The sequence below is a fragment of the Apteryx mantelli genome, chromosome 18 (genome assembly GCF_036417845.1).
Source record: "Apteryx mantelli isolate bAptMan1 chromosome 18, bAptMan1.hap1, whole genome shotgun sequence".
NCBI classification, from domain to species: domain Eukaryota; kingdom Metazoa; phylum Chordata; class Aves; order Apterygiformes; family Apterygidae; genus Apteryx; species Apteryx mantelli.
Window position 1 is genome coordinate 15,582,819 of NC_089995.1, and position 15,572 is coordinate 15,598,390.

A 15,572-nucleotide genomic window follows, 5' to 3' on the forward strand; every position below is an offset into this window, starting at 1 on the left:
GCTATGACAATGCTTTGGCCAAAAGTCAAAGTTGTTTCTTTCCACTTAATAACATTGCATAATGTCTGTAACAGTTTAGAGTTTACAAACAATTAAAATATTCGAATAAGTGTAGCAGATGATGCCAGGTGAGTACACCACTCTAGGAGCTAATCCATTTTTTCAGCGAGACTGGTGTCCTCACGGGGGCTAAGTCATTGCAGGGCTGAGTGCCGGTTCAACAGCGGCGTGCTTGGTGCAGTGGCCTGTAGGCAGAGCGGTCTGTATGCAAGAAATAATGTTCAAATTCTTGGGATTTTTCTAATAGCAGGATCAGGACCTCACAATTGTAACTTTTTTTTTTCCATGCAGAAAAAATTTGAAAGCTAAATAATCAATACAAAGTGTGAGAAATGCACCTTTTCTGATTTTCATGTTCATAGTCAAAAACGTGTTCCTGGTTGTATTTTTAAAATGGAGCTCCCAATTCTGTGGTTTATGGCATACCTTCTACTGAAACCCGTCGCTCTGAACTGTGTTTGAGGGAGTAGCCTTGCCCTCAGTGAGGGTATTTCATTAAACCTTTACTAGACCAAAACAAAATGCTTTTAATATCTCTTACAAGAAGTTTCCCTGTTTAAAAACAAACAAAACAAACCCCACTATTCCATCATCTTTGTCCAAGATCCCTAAGACAATAACAAAGTTTCAAGATTCATAAAGTTGCACACCTCCAAAACACTGACAAAACAAAACAATATAAAAGAAACAAAGTGCATCTTTAAGAAACAGCATCCCCTCAGGTAGACTAATCGTTTACTGTACCAAGAAAAATAAATCCAAGAGGAGAAAAGATTTAGAGAGAAAAATACATTAGCAAATACAGATAAATTTGTTTTTAATAAAGGAGTTAATTTTCTTTCAATCCTATATAAAACAATAGCAATTAAAAACTTCATTTTTGAAAGTAAAATATTTACATATGAACAAGTAACTGTGCAAAATTTACATGAAAAAAAATGGAAAGACAGGATTTCCTAAAAGACAAAATAAAAGGGGTGTAACAGTTGTCAGGTGTTGATAAAAATACTGATCAGCATTCAGTTTACACGCAAGAGAGTTAAATTCTACCATGAGAGTTCACACAAAGAAAGCCAAAGTATTTACAGTCATAAAAGTACTATCAATAGACAATTTAATACAATAACCTCTGAAAATATAAAGAACCAATTAGTATATTTGTAATAAAAAAATAGGTACAAAGAAGGGACTTTGCTCTGGACATCTTTAAAGTAGGCCCACAGCTTGCATACAGTCTTTTAGCAAAATAATTATAGTTTACATAGCCATTTTTATGTTATGTGCCAAAAATTATGTACAATTACTGACAAAATACACCAACCATTTTTCAACACTTGATTCACACTGAGAAACAGTCTTTTGATGATTCCTCTCAACTTTGATTTTATTTAATCTAAGCTTTCACTTTAGCTAAAAAACACAGTGCAAGTAAAATATATTTATGCTGAAAAGGTTTCTCTTTTTTTCCTTTTTTTCCTTTTTTAACTTTACAGCTTTACAAACTATAGCAAATAAAATGCATTTTTACAGATGCTGCTAAAACATTCAGAAGTAACCCTCCTTTATGGGATTTCAGGGCCTCTAATAAGCAATAATGTGATTAAAATTGAGGTTATGTTTAAAATTAACTGTATATCCCTCTAGATTTTGAACATTTGGGGGAAAGATAAATATTCTTAAAAATCAGTTTGCTTTGCTAACTGACTGTTCAAAAAAAAAAAAAGCTAAATGAAATGAGGTCATCTGCTGTAGACATATGCCTATATAATTGATTTAGTTGAATAAAACTGAACTAAAATGCACAATTAATGTCGAAACTGCTACAGGGCTGACAAAGGGTAGCTAGTTATTTGCTAAACGATTCCATCAGTCTTTATATATGGCTTGTTTGGCAAGAAGGCCACTCAATCAAGAGATGAGTTAAAATTTAATTGTCCTTTTATAGTATCCACAGGCCTTGTAAGTATCCTCACTGTTACAGAAATGTATTTCTCTTATACTGAAGAGTTTATTTATAAACAGGAATATAAAACTGTTCCATGTAAAGAGGTGGTTGTTTTTTAAACAATATCCCATTTGCTTGTTACAAAAAGGCGTAATTTGCAAATATAAAAAAAATGTCCTCAGGCGGCTCTCCGTCAAAAATACCTTGATCTTTTCCATTTTACTTAAGGAATGCTTTATATAGCAATAGTGAATGGCTTGTCTCTCGCTCATTTTCTAAACAAAATATGAGGTCCCTGAGGTTCACCCGCGTTATCCTTTGTCGCGTAAACTGTCTGGTTGTTCCAATTCCAGAGCTGCCTGGGACTGCTGCACTTGAACCAGATCCCTGGAAAGGAGAAGAGCAGATAAATCAGAACATGGCAATGCCCACAAGTAATCTAAAGTTTCTGAGAGAAAACATGTAAGGTAAAAAGTAAGTGACTACGGACGTGAAGCTACTAAACAGTCAAACAGTGCTACAAAATCAGAGAGATTTTTAATTATTATTTATAAATAATAGCTGAATACTCAAAAGTTTGTGACATTTAATATAGATATATTATTTAAAAAAAAAAAAAAGGCACTGATCTTATCTTTAGGAAGGCACTACTGACAGGTAATCCCACAAATCAAACCAAAAAAGCCAGACAGTATTCTCGGTATTCTTCACGAGGTTGGCATACAGATCCCCAGGGTGGCCTCCGGAGTTCTGCATGAGCTGGGGAGCAGTCCTCTCCACCTGACTGAGGTCTTAAATAGTGTCTTAGCTCCCCCACGACCTTCATGGCAGGGTGCCACGAGCTCTGCCTTTTGGTGGCAACAGCTGCAGCCATGCTCAGGATTATATTAGGAAGCAGCTGCTCTGGACACTCTCAGACATTCGCTAATGATCTCTGAATTCCTCTATCATTCGGCAACACTTTTCCCTCTGGTAGTTTGCCACACAGACTTGCAAGAGAAGCGAGTAGCATACTGTTTGTCACTTTGAGGAACAGAAGGAAAGGCCATTAGGTTTCTTTGGAGATGCCCACATCCTTTCTGCAACTGTATCCGGGATGATAACTGAGTTTGCCGAGCAGCTCCCCTGGGTTCAACTCCAATGCATTTTCATTTGCAGAAAACACAGTTCTGATGGGATACATATTAAAATAACTCTTATAGGGCTGTTAGGTTCTTTTACACAAGCAAGGAAATCTTGGAGTGCTTTGAAGTCACCAGCCACCCGCAACGGCAGGAATATCGTCCAGTAACACGGTGCCTCTTTCAGTAAAGACCAGGCTTTAACCACCTCCCGTGTTCTCTGGGACATGCACTAGAAACAATTTTTGGCAGTAACAGGCTTGATGCTGGCAGAAGGACACGGTCCACCAAGGTCAGCTGAAGACAAGCACACGTCAGAACAGCAATGACCCAAAAAAGTTCTGAAGCGGCTTCCTGCTCTTCCTTACCGGCAGGGTGGCGGTGGGAGTAGTACGGCACGGTCACCAGTAGATGGCAGGCACAGACCGAAAAGTTAACTTCCATCTCAATTTTAAAGTCCGGAATATTTTTGGCAGTCGCCTGTTGCCAATACCCTCCTCTACGTGTGTTTATATAGATAATAAAGGTGTTCTGAGTGGTCGGAAACTGAGTATTTCAGAGACTTGTTTATGGATTGTTTTTCCTCCACATATTTAATTTACTAGAATTCTCTACTTTCTTTTAATGAGACTTCCATATCAAGTGACACCAGAAAGTCCAAAAACACTCCACCAGTGAATACAGATTTATCTGCCTAAAAGCTCAGAGTACTTAAAAGGAGTGCGCTAAATAAGAACACAGCAGACTTGAGAAAAGCCAAAAATATTTATAGGGTAAGAGCCATGTGAAACAGCTGCTGAGAACCCCACTCAAAATCCTCCACATGTCAAAGTAATATATTTATGATCAGTGTACAATACTGATTAAGAAAGCAATCAAACTTGCGTTGGAAATGACCATCTCCCAGCTAGTGTTACACTATATTCAGTGCAGCTTTTCCTGCTTCAACACAACACTAATAATAAAAGTCTGACTTTTGTTTCTCAAGCAAGTTATCCATTGAACCAGAAAACATCAAATCATTAAAGTCTTGTAGTTAGGAGACCTGTTTACAGGCTGGATTTTCAAAGGGGTATTTTAAAACACTTGTAAAAATTAGGTGCCTAATTCCCATCAATTTCAATAGACACTAGAGGATGCAGGATCACACACAATGCTAACTAAATTTTGTCAAATACATACAAATTAATACTAATGAGTCTATAGAAAGAATGCATTTTTTATATGCAGAAAAAGTAGTATTAGTAGAGTTTCTTAGCAGAAACTCAAGCCTGATTTTATTTTATAGACTGTAATATTTTAAATGCAAAGATAAAAGTTGCAAGTGCCTTTTTAAAGAGACAGAACTGTGTCACTCCTGTGACATAGAAGGAGTTCAGATACTTTTCGGTAGCTTCCAATTAACCCATTCAGACATAAAATTCTAAAACAGATAGCAACCTGTTCTGTTGAATTTTGAAACAGTGCAATTACTAGTTAGAGGTGATTTTACATGTAATTAAGATTCAGTATTCCTAGCCATCAAAAGCTTACATTTACAAATCTGTGTCTAAGTAGTGACAAACCTTATTTTCCACACTCCTTGTAATATGCCTTAACTACAAACTGCATACAAATGGTGACAAGTGGAGCTCAATTTAAAAATGTCAAGTGACACAGTAGCAAAAGCACAGCTGTGAGTCTATCAGATCAAAAGCAGCTGGTTCTTAATTAAACAGACAAAAAGATTAGATTTCCAGGGAACCTGTATTTAATTGGTTAACCAGTAAGTGATTCATCTAGGATAACTGTATTTCATCTAAATCTGACTAATTTAAACAAGTGTTCACAGTAGATGTAAAATGCATTCTGTAACCTAAGTGACATTAACAGACTATTAAGGTGGCACGGTTGAGCATGCATAAGTAGTCAATGCCACTGCATGAGATACTTTAACATAGTCCTCAGAGATCATATCATTTATATAAATATCTATCTTTTAAAAAGTATAGCATTCTGCAGGTTTTATAATTTTAAACTACATTTATAAATAAGCCTTTAATACAATAACTTGTTAACTTGCAAAAATATAAAAGATTTACTCTTCCCAATATAAACATTTTGATGACCTTCAAAACTCAAAACTACTTAAAGGTGCCCAGGAGGCTTGAGCTTCTTTCTTATAAATAAAAATAACATTTACCACTATTGAGATTATTCTGTAACATTTCTTATCAAGCATAGGGAAATTATTGCTCCCAGCAACTCAGTATAAAAAAAAGATGAATTCTTCTGAAACAAGAGGCTTTTCTAGACTACAAATTGATTTAGTAGTAAAATTCAGGATGCTCAGCAAGTAATAAACAAAGTTATAAAACTATTGCTATCAGATACAAAACTTTGCAGGGAAAAATCCTCAAATTATGGAAAGAGTTTTTAAACCCTGTTAATGACAATTTTCAAGAAGATTTTGCTCTTTTTAAGTGTTAGAAAAACCTACACTTTCAACATCTTCTGCATGGAAAACAATTTTGTATTATCTGATATTTATTAAATGGTTTACAAATACAGCAGATAGTCCACCAGTCAACCTGAATTTAAATGAATATTAAACTAATCAAAAAAAACTGAGCATACTGATAACTTAGCCAGCAGAGACATTTTTAATTTTTAAAAGGCTGGCTTGACTGATAGGAAGAACAAAGGATATACAAGAACATCAAAATTAAATTGAATTGGTCAAACTGATCTGCTGTAGATGTCTCTTCCAAAACTATGGAGGTTCGAAAAAAGCACAGACTTGAGAGACCAGCGATAGCTTTCTAACATGCCTCAAGTTCCATGAATCGGAGAATATGGCAACTGAAATGTATTATCCCTATGTCATGAAATTAGTGCTAAAAACTGACTCCGGTTTTGGAGCAAACAAATAACACACTTTGAAATATGCTTCTGCTGCTCAGAAAACTTCCACAAACAAGGGAAGAAACCTCCGAACACAAAGATTGTTAGAGAGGCTGATGGAGCAAAACCACAGGGTATAAGGATTATACTGTACCTCTGTCCCTGATCCAGAGCCCGGTGAATCCACTTTCCTTTTCTTTCTGGGACCGATTGCAGCTAACGCAGTCAAGTTGGCATCCCTCTGTCTCATCTGTGCTAGCTCCTGTTGCTGCATCTGCATTTGCAAGAACAAGAACAGTTAATGATTTTTCTTTAAACTTTCAAAAGAAAAGTTTACGTTAAGGAGAAAACTCACCTCCTTGGCCTTCTGTTTCAACCTAAGCTGCTCTGGATCTTCTTGTCTAGATCGAGACTATGTTGATAAAGGATGCAGGGAAGGGTCAGTGAAGAAGAAAGAAAAAAAATAACTCAGTTACAAAAGCAGGTACAGATGATACATTTTACATAGCTTTTGAAAGCAAACTCTATTGCCTAACAGTACTAACACACATTTACCAATTAAAATGTTTTCCTACAATAAATCAATTCTCTTAGTTTCTTGTCTGAGTTGACCAACAAACAGAGAAAAACAGGAAGAACTTCAAGACAGTCTTTCATCCATACTCTTACATAAGGCAAGATTAATTATAATCAAAAAATTTTGACTGTTGTTTTTCTCATCTATTCTTTAGACCTGCAAAATAAATGATTCCATCTAATTCAGTGCTCAAGTACCCTTAAAAAGTTAAGTTTTTTCCAGTGATTAACCTATGTCTTCCCTGTTGCACTTCAGGTGCAGCAGAGAATTATATGAATATGTGAAATACAGTTTCACAGAGTAAGGTAATGAAGACTTAGGTCTTCGCTTCAGTCTTCTCTCCTCTGAAATAAATGGATTTACCCTCTAATCTTACTTCACAGGTCACATTTTCCAGACCTCCATATTGCTTTACTTCTGAAGTCTTTGCTGCAAATCTTTCTTGATAAGCAGGACCCAAAACTGAATAGAGTATTCCAGCTCAGATCTAACAGGAACTGAGCAGAATGAAGGTGTTAATTCACCTGTCTTAAGTGAGAACATTTCAGTATAAATCAGATTTTGACTTTATAAACTCATACTGGATCCTAAATCCAATAAAAATCCAGGTTTGTTTTGTGGATTGTCTCATCCAGAGCTCCTGCCTAGTCAGTCATATTCATCCTATATTTGGAGCACTGAGTACAACCACTAAGTCTAGTGCTTACGCATGTACTTACATCAACTGCTTTCTATTTATTGTATTTCTCCAACTTGTCAAAACTGTTCTGAATTCTATTCCTATTCTCCAAAATACTAGTAAACTTTCTATTCCATCTAGGAGTATCAGCAAGCTATAATACATAGATTCATCTTTTTCACTATGAAAAGTGCAAAGATTAATTTTTAAGACCCACCTAAGTTTTGGAGAATGCAACGAGAATAGCAAAGAAGCTATCTCACTTGGTTTACCATGGAAAGCAAAACAGAGCTGTAGCTAAAAACCCCATTCATCAAGCTCTATCTTTGAAGATTAGAGTCTTCCCCTTCATTGCACATCCTTTAGAATGAAAAGGAACTCTGTACTTTCGATGTCAAAAATGACACTTTGCAAATTTAAGTGTGAAATCCAAGCACTTGCCTTTGCTGCACGCATTAAAATTTCCCTTTCTTGTTCATCTTTACGCTGCTTTTCTATTTGATCAAGTTGTTCAAAGAACTTGAGCTGTGCTCGAACGTCACTTGCTTGTTCATATCTTTCATCATCCTGAAAACACAGCAAATATGTTTCTCATTACATATCTTAAAAACAAAGATGTTAGCTTGTACCGTACTGTAGAAGAACATATACATTTAAAGCTCAAATGTTCACTTTGTCCTTTTCAAACAAACAAGTGTATACTTAAACCAGTCAAACCAGCTAGAACTCTTAAAAGCATTTTGTTCTATTCCATGAATTCATCAGATTTTGACTTTTAAACTAATATCATCGTAGCTTTAACCTCACAAATATACTTTAGAGGTTTTTTGGCCTTTTTGTTTTTTTTAAATACACTGTTTAGGCATTTGCATCTATTAAGAACATGTCTGTCAGGCAGCAATCTCTTGAGAATTAAAAGCAGAGCTCCCTAGTCCCATATCCATCTCAGCAGCATTAACAGGTGCAGATAGCTCATCCTAATAGGACATGGCCAGTTGCATAAGGAATGGGTGATCACAGTAGCTCATTTAACATTCAGCTACTTCTTCCCAAAGTGCCTTCATTAACATGGTTTACCATCAAAACGGAGCAGAAAATATTATTCTTCTCCTGTGTGCTGACACTGGGGGAGCAGGGACACCGAGTGGTACAAGCCTCAGTGCTAAATGCTACTGCATCCTCTCCTTGCTAAGGTAGTTATATAATTGGGCTTCCATAATTCAGAGTATACCTTTTTTAGAAGGTCAGTATAGCCAAAGAATATTTCCTTTCTAAGAAATATTAACTGTGTGTCCAGTGATTCACCTTTCTCCCCTGAGTCTCATTCCAGGACCTGGTGGGCCTACTGGATTGCAGAAATAAGGAACACACAGACACTAGAACACCACCGCACACACCAGCGTGGGCAAAAAACCCAACCAACCAATGCTTCTGAAGATAAGTTTCTATGTGTAGTTTAGCAGCGGATCAAAAAGCTGGTTGGTAAAGATGCTGTACACTATACTGTACACTTGAAGAAAGGAAATTAAGAATAGCATATGCATCCATCGTATCTTCAGCTTTACAATGGGCAACGTGATGCTGAACCTAACGATGCAGAGTATAATGGTCAGGTGTGGTGAACCAGACTAAGGACCATCTTTTTTCTGCCTATCTGACTGTGCAATCACTGAACAGACTCTAAACATTTGACATAATAAACAAAGGTGTGGGGGGGAATAGAGGTCCTCTGCATTTGTTTTTAAAACATTTTGTATACACGAGCTGAAGCTTTCTAGTCATCCACTTGTATTAATATCTTAATTTAAGATGAATCAGTCGAGGAGAATAAATGAATAAATGAGGAGAATAAATGAACTTCGTAGAATGAAGAACATCAGAACACATGCATTAAGGCCAATACGATCGCTTGCTGAATGATATTTGTACAATTAAAGTTACCTTGTAAGAAATGTTCTTTTGTTGAGCGGTCTCCGATAATTTTTCCACGAGGTTTTGTAGTCTCTGCTGCGTAGCATGTGATACATAGCTAACTACATCAGGATGGATTTCTGTTATTCCATGTTTTTTACCTACGATCAGAATAAAAGTCAGTTGTAAAAGATGACTTTACAATACAGCTAAACATCTGGCTGATCTAAACCATGGAAATTTAAATGCTGTTTGCAAAATAAGGCTTTCATGTATTTCTCAGACAAGCATTTAACAGGAAATGGTATAAATGTAAAAGTTTATATTAGCTTAACAAAATTCACAACATATTACTAAAGGCTGTATGCTGCAATATAATAAATAAATGAAGAATGGTTTCTGATACAGCAGCAATTGTAATATGGTAAGTAAATATGATACAATGGTTTCTACTTTCATAAGCTGAATGATTGCCCAGAAGCACCAGAATATACAAAAGATAAGTACTCTAGCAAGTTTTAAAATATCCAAATCAATTTCTATGGGAAAAGGCCTTCTATTATACCCAAGATTAGTGAAATTTTCATTTACTAAAGCTCAAAAAGCATCAACATACCTATTTCTAATATCCTTCTTTGTAAAGGTGCTGAGAAGAGGAAGGTTTCATCTTTACAGGACCTTGTTAACGTGCCCACTAGCTCAGAGTTTGTTGCCAATATCCGAGCACTTTCCTCTGATAGGTTGACTCCGGCCATTGATGCAACATCATTGATGTCATCGTCATCCCTTAGGAAAGGAAAACTCATTACAGTCATAACATTTAGGGCTTATATCTACACATGCTGCTACAATGCAACAACTGTATATAATAAGAAGTTCCACAACGAATTGCTTAGATCAAAAAGGAAATTTTTAAAATGCATTTTTGTACTACAGAAAACACAATAAACCTGGATATTTTATTTCATTTCTGCATTTTATTTTGTAATAAAAGCAAACTAACAACATTTGATTCCAAAGAACAGCACTAGAAGAACTTCTGCAATTCTGCACTTCCTGAATGTTTCTCTCAAGATCCTTTCTTCTGTAAGATTTTAACATATTGAAAACCAAGAGACCAGACACATCATTACCACAAAGCAATAATGAGCTGCACTCATCACTGTAAGACATGCTACACATCAGAGCAACCTGAGCAGAGTTGGGAGGAGCAGAGGAATAAATCTGATTTGCTTGTCCAGACAAGAATTGTTTGTAAGGTTTGATATCTACCCCCAGTGCCAGCTGAATGCTAAACCAGTCTGGCATAAGTATGTCCACAGATGTTTGTAAAAGTCTAAGAAAGTAGCACACCTGGTCACAGAAAATTCATCCCTACTTCTTGCAAGTTTGTCTAGCCTGATTCAGCGCCACTGGAATAAATGGAAAGGCTCCCATTGAATTCAGCAGGCTGTTCAGGCCATATGAGCATGCATAAGTATTTGGTTCCTTACCTAAAAGAACCTCCCCCAGGCTCTTTCAGTTTATTTTTCTGAGCAGCAGCTACTTGTGTTGAAACAGTGGCAATAGCTTTGTTTCCAGGTAATACTGTTGGTTTTACCACAGGTACTGCAAGAAGAAAGAAGAAATTTGTATGCCATACATCAGGTTTGTGTCAGAGCTCAGATTTACCAGCTAGTCATGGGCAGCAGTGGTAACAAGTCTGGCACAAAGATTTTCCCTCAGTGTCTGTTAGCATTTCACCCATCTGAAACAGGACCCTCCCACACACTTCCAGTACCTAAACATTTTCTGTGGCTGTAAATGCTACCCTGACTAATTTGTACCCCAGCCACTACGGCACCATGCACTGAAGGGTTTAGCAGTACAGTACAATAGCCATCAGATAGCTACAGAGCACTTAAGAACCGACATTCACAAAACAAACTTTATGTTATTAATACAGCATATACCAAATATCCTCACTTCTTACCTGTCTGAAGTTGATTCAATTGAATTTGTTGAGGAGTAGTAAGCATAATACGACTATGTGGTTGCCGCAGTGCTACCATTGGTGTCTGTGTCAATGTCACCTGTGGAGGCCTTATCAATGCCCCTGTTTTTTGAGACTGTTGGATAACCTGCAAACAGGTGGAAAGGAAAGAAATGTAAACTGAGAAACAACTACAAAGAGGAGGCTAAGAATCAGGTGGGAAGAACAAAACCTTCCAATCAACTTTTAGATTGTTGTTGTCTAAACACATCTGTCCATCAGTCTAGGATTAGCGTATTTTGAGGCATTTTTAAAGAAAAATTAGATACATTATACCTCACAGAAAAATTAATATTCCAGTTGCTACGTAAAAATAATCAGCAATCCATTTCTATTAAAAATTCACATGCAATTACAAAAGGTCCAGCTCAACTTTTCACAGATGGTTTCTACATACAGACCCAACAAACTACACCTGCCTGAACCAACTGCAGAACTAGAAATAATGGAGACACGGCACAGATAGTCCGGCTGGTTCTAGATGTTTTGTCTTCATCCAGAAACAGCACAAGCCACACCTGCACAGCATTGCACCTGGGGTTTGTTAGCTTGGACTCGGTCTCATACAACTACAGCTGTACTGCTTGTGAAGCTGAACTCAAAGGTAGGGCTGCATCGCACCACGTGGAAATTAACAGTTCAAGTCAGCAAGCAGAGCAGGTACCTCCGGACCACGCTCTGCTCTACAGCATAGAAAGGCCTGAACTTTCATGTAGGTATTCAGAGACTGACTTGAAATAACTGGAAAAATACGAGCACATTTTAAAATCCCCTTATTAACTATTTTCCAATTTGTTTGTCAAGCTGACATGCACACACCCCTATATATATATATACACATATACACACACACAAGTGGTGAATTACTAAACTCAAAACATGGTTGTAAAGCAAACAAAAAGGAAACTCTTCTTTTTAGCACGATTGCCAACTGCGCTCAGCATAACTTGCTAACTTGAAATTCAATGCTACAACCAGAGCCATTTATGTAAATGAGTCTTCTGGCCTTAACTAGTTTTCGGAAATTCTTTTTTTTTTGCAGTAGTTTGGAGTAATCTACAAACTCGCCTTATTTCACAAATTCAATTTCCCTGATTCTGCAACTCAGTTTATTTTTGCTACCATTACATATTTTTGTGCTTTTTTTAGTCAAAGGCCAAACATGCAAGCTGTTTGTCTGTAAACCCAGCACTATGAGTTAGTGCATGTTCAGTTCTTAATCCTTCCCTAGGTTCCTAACTCCTTTGTAGATAATACCTCGGTTATAGAGTTAGTAAGACCAATATAATCATTGATTTTTCTTTCAAGGTAAGCACCAAAATACTTTTTTAAATCCTGGATTGATAAAAGTGATTGCTCCTATTCATTTTATATTAAAACTTCCGAATAGAGAAAGCCAGACAGTAAAGTGGCAAATGTTCTATAGGGAACATTCAAGTATTAAGCAGCAAAAAAAAAAAAAAAAAAAAAAAACCACACAACCTATCAAGTTAACCATGTATATTAATTAATATATATTCAACAAAAAGCTTAAACTTAGATAGCGCTCTGCTATCAGAAGAAGAGAAAAAGTGATGCTGGACAACATACTATTTTTATTTGGTTTTCAATAGTTTATCTGCTGTCCTGTAAAAGACATCTTTTCTCCTGTTTTGGGTTAATTTGTTGTTAGACTTATGAAATGGGACACAGCAGATCCTTCAGGACCCTGCTTTCTCATGGATATGCAGCGACTGAGAGAATCTACCAATATTTTGTACTAAAATAGAACATAACGTAACACTTCAATCAAGAACAGATTTTTTAATCATACTTTTTTTTTTTCTTACTAGCTACTTTCTCTAAATGGTTCATAAAGATCTCCAACTGAGCTAAACCACTAATTTAAGACAAGAAGTCACTGTACACCGAAAAAACAACTGTGCAGTAACAGAAGATGCACTTCAGCTCACATACCAGTGGTGTAGACTGCCCTTGTTTGCTAACGCCAACTTGCGTAGGCTGAGTTAGGCTGATTACAGGTTGTTGGAGAGTACTCGTTACAGTTGCCGTGGCCTTCCCTGCTGTGCGCTGAACTGAGGGGCTTAGCATCACCGCCGTAAGTGCAGTTGTTGCTTGCGTTGTGGGCTGTTGCTGTTGACTTTGCTGAATGAAAGCTGCAGAGTCTGGTGTTAACTGTCTCAAGGCAGGTAAACTCCTCTGAAAAGAAAGAGGGAAAGAATCTGCTTAAGTATTTTGATCCCAGATCCCAGATGAAAACATAAATTAAATGCATTGCTTTTTATAATTACTGTCAATTGCATCAGTCTGGACGCACCTCTGCTTTAGAACAGAACATGCGGTAGCAGCGCACACAGAAATACCCTGCTACTTCACGTTTAAAGCTAGACTGAACGACAGTACTCGTAGCTGTAGGAACTTGGGTAACATGGGCATCTAGGTTATATAAACCCACCTGGAACCCTTAGTGTGTATTTAACAGTCAAAGCCCATGCTGCCTTCCTTGATTGTGTTCTTATCTACATACCAAGCAAAAACATTTGATAACTTAAAAGACATACTGGAACGCTGCTTGAAGATTTCAGAATATCAGAGATCACAGTAATTTATTGGATTCTTACGTTAGTTATTTTCTCATGGTAAGAATTCCTAATGAACAGTTCAAGATTGAACAAGCATTTAAGAACCCAGAAAGGTCAGCATGAAGATTGCACACACAACTATCACTACATCCCTTGACCGTACATTAGTCAAGCAGAGTTACGCTATTATGATATAGTGCTATTGTACTTTCTCTGATTTTCAGAGATGTTTCAGAATAAACATTATTTTAAGAGGTGTCCAATCACTATAAAATTTATGCCACATGGTATTCATTATTGAGAGCTGACAAGTTTCTTATTTATCCACACAAACAGGTTACAGCAGAGGCATCGAAGTATGAGTTTGTTCAGAAGATAGTTTTCTGTATCATTCAATCCCTAGTTTTCTTTCCAAGACTAAAAAGAGATAATAAATCAATTCATGGCTTTGGTGCCAGAAAAAAGCTGCTTATAAGCAACAGAAAAAAAAATCCTCACTTTCAGATTTCTCAAAAAAGCTACGACACTACAGTGGAAATTATATTATTGACTGTGCTAATCCATCATACTGAAAAAGTCTTGGAACCAAGAGGCAGAAATATTTTTAATGAAGCAAAAGTCTAACTAGGCACCATTTAAAACATCCACTTACACCATTGTAGAATTCCATCCGTACTGTTAAAAGATGAGCTTCTGTTTATTGCTGCAGATACATAAGCACAGAAAAATATATAGACTAAGTAACAAAAATTACCTTCAGAAAAGGCACAAGGTAAGGTTGAGGTGAAGAATTAAGCTCTCTGTACAGTCTACTGGTAAAGTCTTCTGCTTCAATTTTTCCGTCCTTCAAAATAGAAAATCCAAATGAATTAACTTATAGACATTAACTTTTTATTATCTGTAGTTTTATAGTAGTATCAGTTCTTTGAATGCAGTTGTAAAGTGTAACTTATGCCAGCTGCAGGGAACCAAAAGCTCAGCCAACCAAAGATCACATTTCACAGAGTAAAACTAAACTACGCAATTGATGTTAATACAAATTACAACTAGCAAGTCCTACATCCCCTGTCTTTTTTTTTCTTCTTGTCTAGCAAGTCCTACATCCCCCATCTTTTTTTTTTTTTTCTTCTTGTCTTTCAGTTTGTGTTTCAAGAAACATATTCAAGGATTTTCACTGTCACAGAAAAGAACAAGAATGTACTATCTGTACGTCAAGGGCTAGATGGAACCTACAGGAATATTTCACCTGACCTTCAAGCAACCAACTATTCAATTGCTTGGAATAACCTGGCAGCCCAGTCCCTAGCGCTTTCTTTCCCAAAGGTACTATGGTCCATCCATTTCAAATAGCTGAAACTGTGCCCATCACATGCTCAAAAAGCAGGTGTCTCTCATAGACCTAGATATACATTCCTCAAGGAAAGAGGCGCATCCAACTTTGGTCTTGTGACAATCTCTGTTTATCATGTGACAACATCGGAGGTACACAGCCAGTAAGCAGCTCCACCAGAAATTACGTGACCTACCCTAACTTAAAGATTGCTAACACCTCAGCTAAGCAACATTACTACTCACTCTATAAATATTAAGTATCTTGAGCTTTAACATTAGCTTCAGAAAATATTATTTACTATTTATAAAAACCTGTGAATTCTTGCACTCAACTGTAGTAGTAACAGTAGCAGCTGTAGTCCTCCCTCAGGTAAACAGTTCATCTTTCTATTCATTAGGTTTTATCAATAAGAATTGTAAAATTGAGAAGAGTCAATTACATTACCTGCA

The 15,572-nt window shown here is 36.7% G+C and overlaps 1 protein-coding gene across 1 annotated transcript in view; it reads right to left on the reverse strand.

The window, feature by feature from the left end:
* Positions 1–397: 397 nt before the first annotated feature.
* The window catches only part of TAF4 (TATA-box binding protein associated factor 4), a 41,944-nt gene continuing 26,769 nt past the window's right edge, over positions 398–15,572 (reverse strand). Inside the window, exons 7-16 of the mRNA XM_013952727.2 lie at positions 14,545–14,634; positions 13,165–13,407; positions 11,149–11,296; positions 10,670–10,784; positions 9,793–9,962; positions 9,207–9,337; positions 7,707–7,832; positions 6,365–6,421; positions 6,164–6,283; positions 398–2,392 (exon numbers count right to left, since the gene is read on the reverse strand). Coding sequence (XP_013808181.1) covers positions 2,225–2,392; positions 6,164–6,283; positions 6,365–6,421; positions 7,707–7,832; positions 9,207–9,337; positions 9,793–9,962; positions 10,670–10,784; positions 11,149–11,296; positions 13,165–13,407; positions 14,545–14,634 — 1,368 coding nt within the window. The 3' untranslated portion in view covers positions 398–2,224. The remainder of the gene's footprint in view (positions 2,393–6,163; positions 6,284–6,364; positions 6,422–7,706; positions 7,833–9,206; positions 9,338–9,792; positions 9,963–10,669; positions 10,785–11,148; positions 11,297–13,164; positions 13,408–14,544; positions 14,635–15,572) is intronic.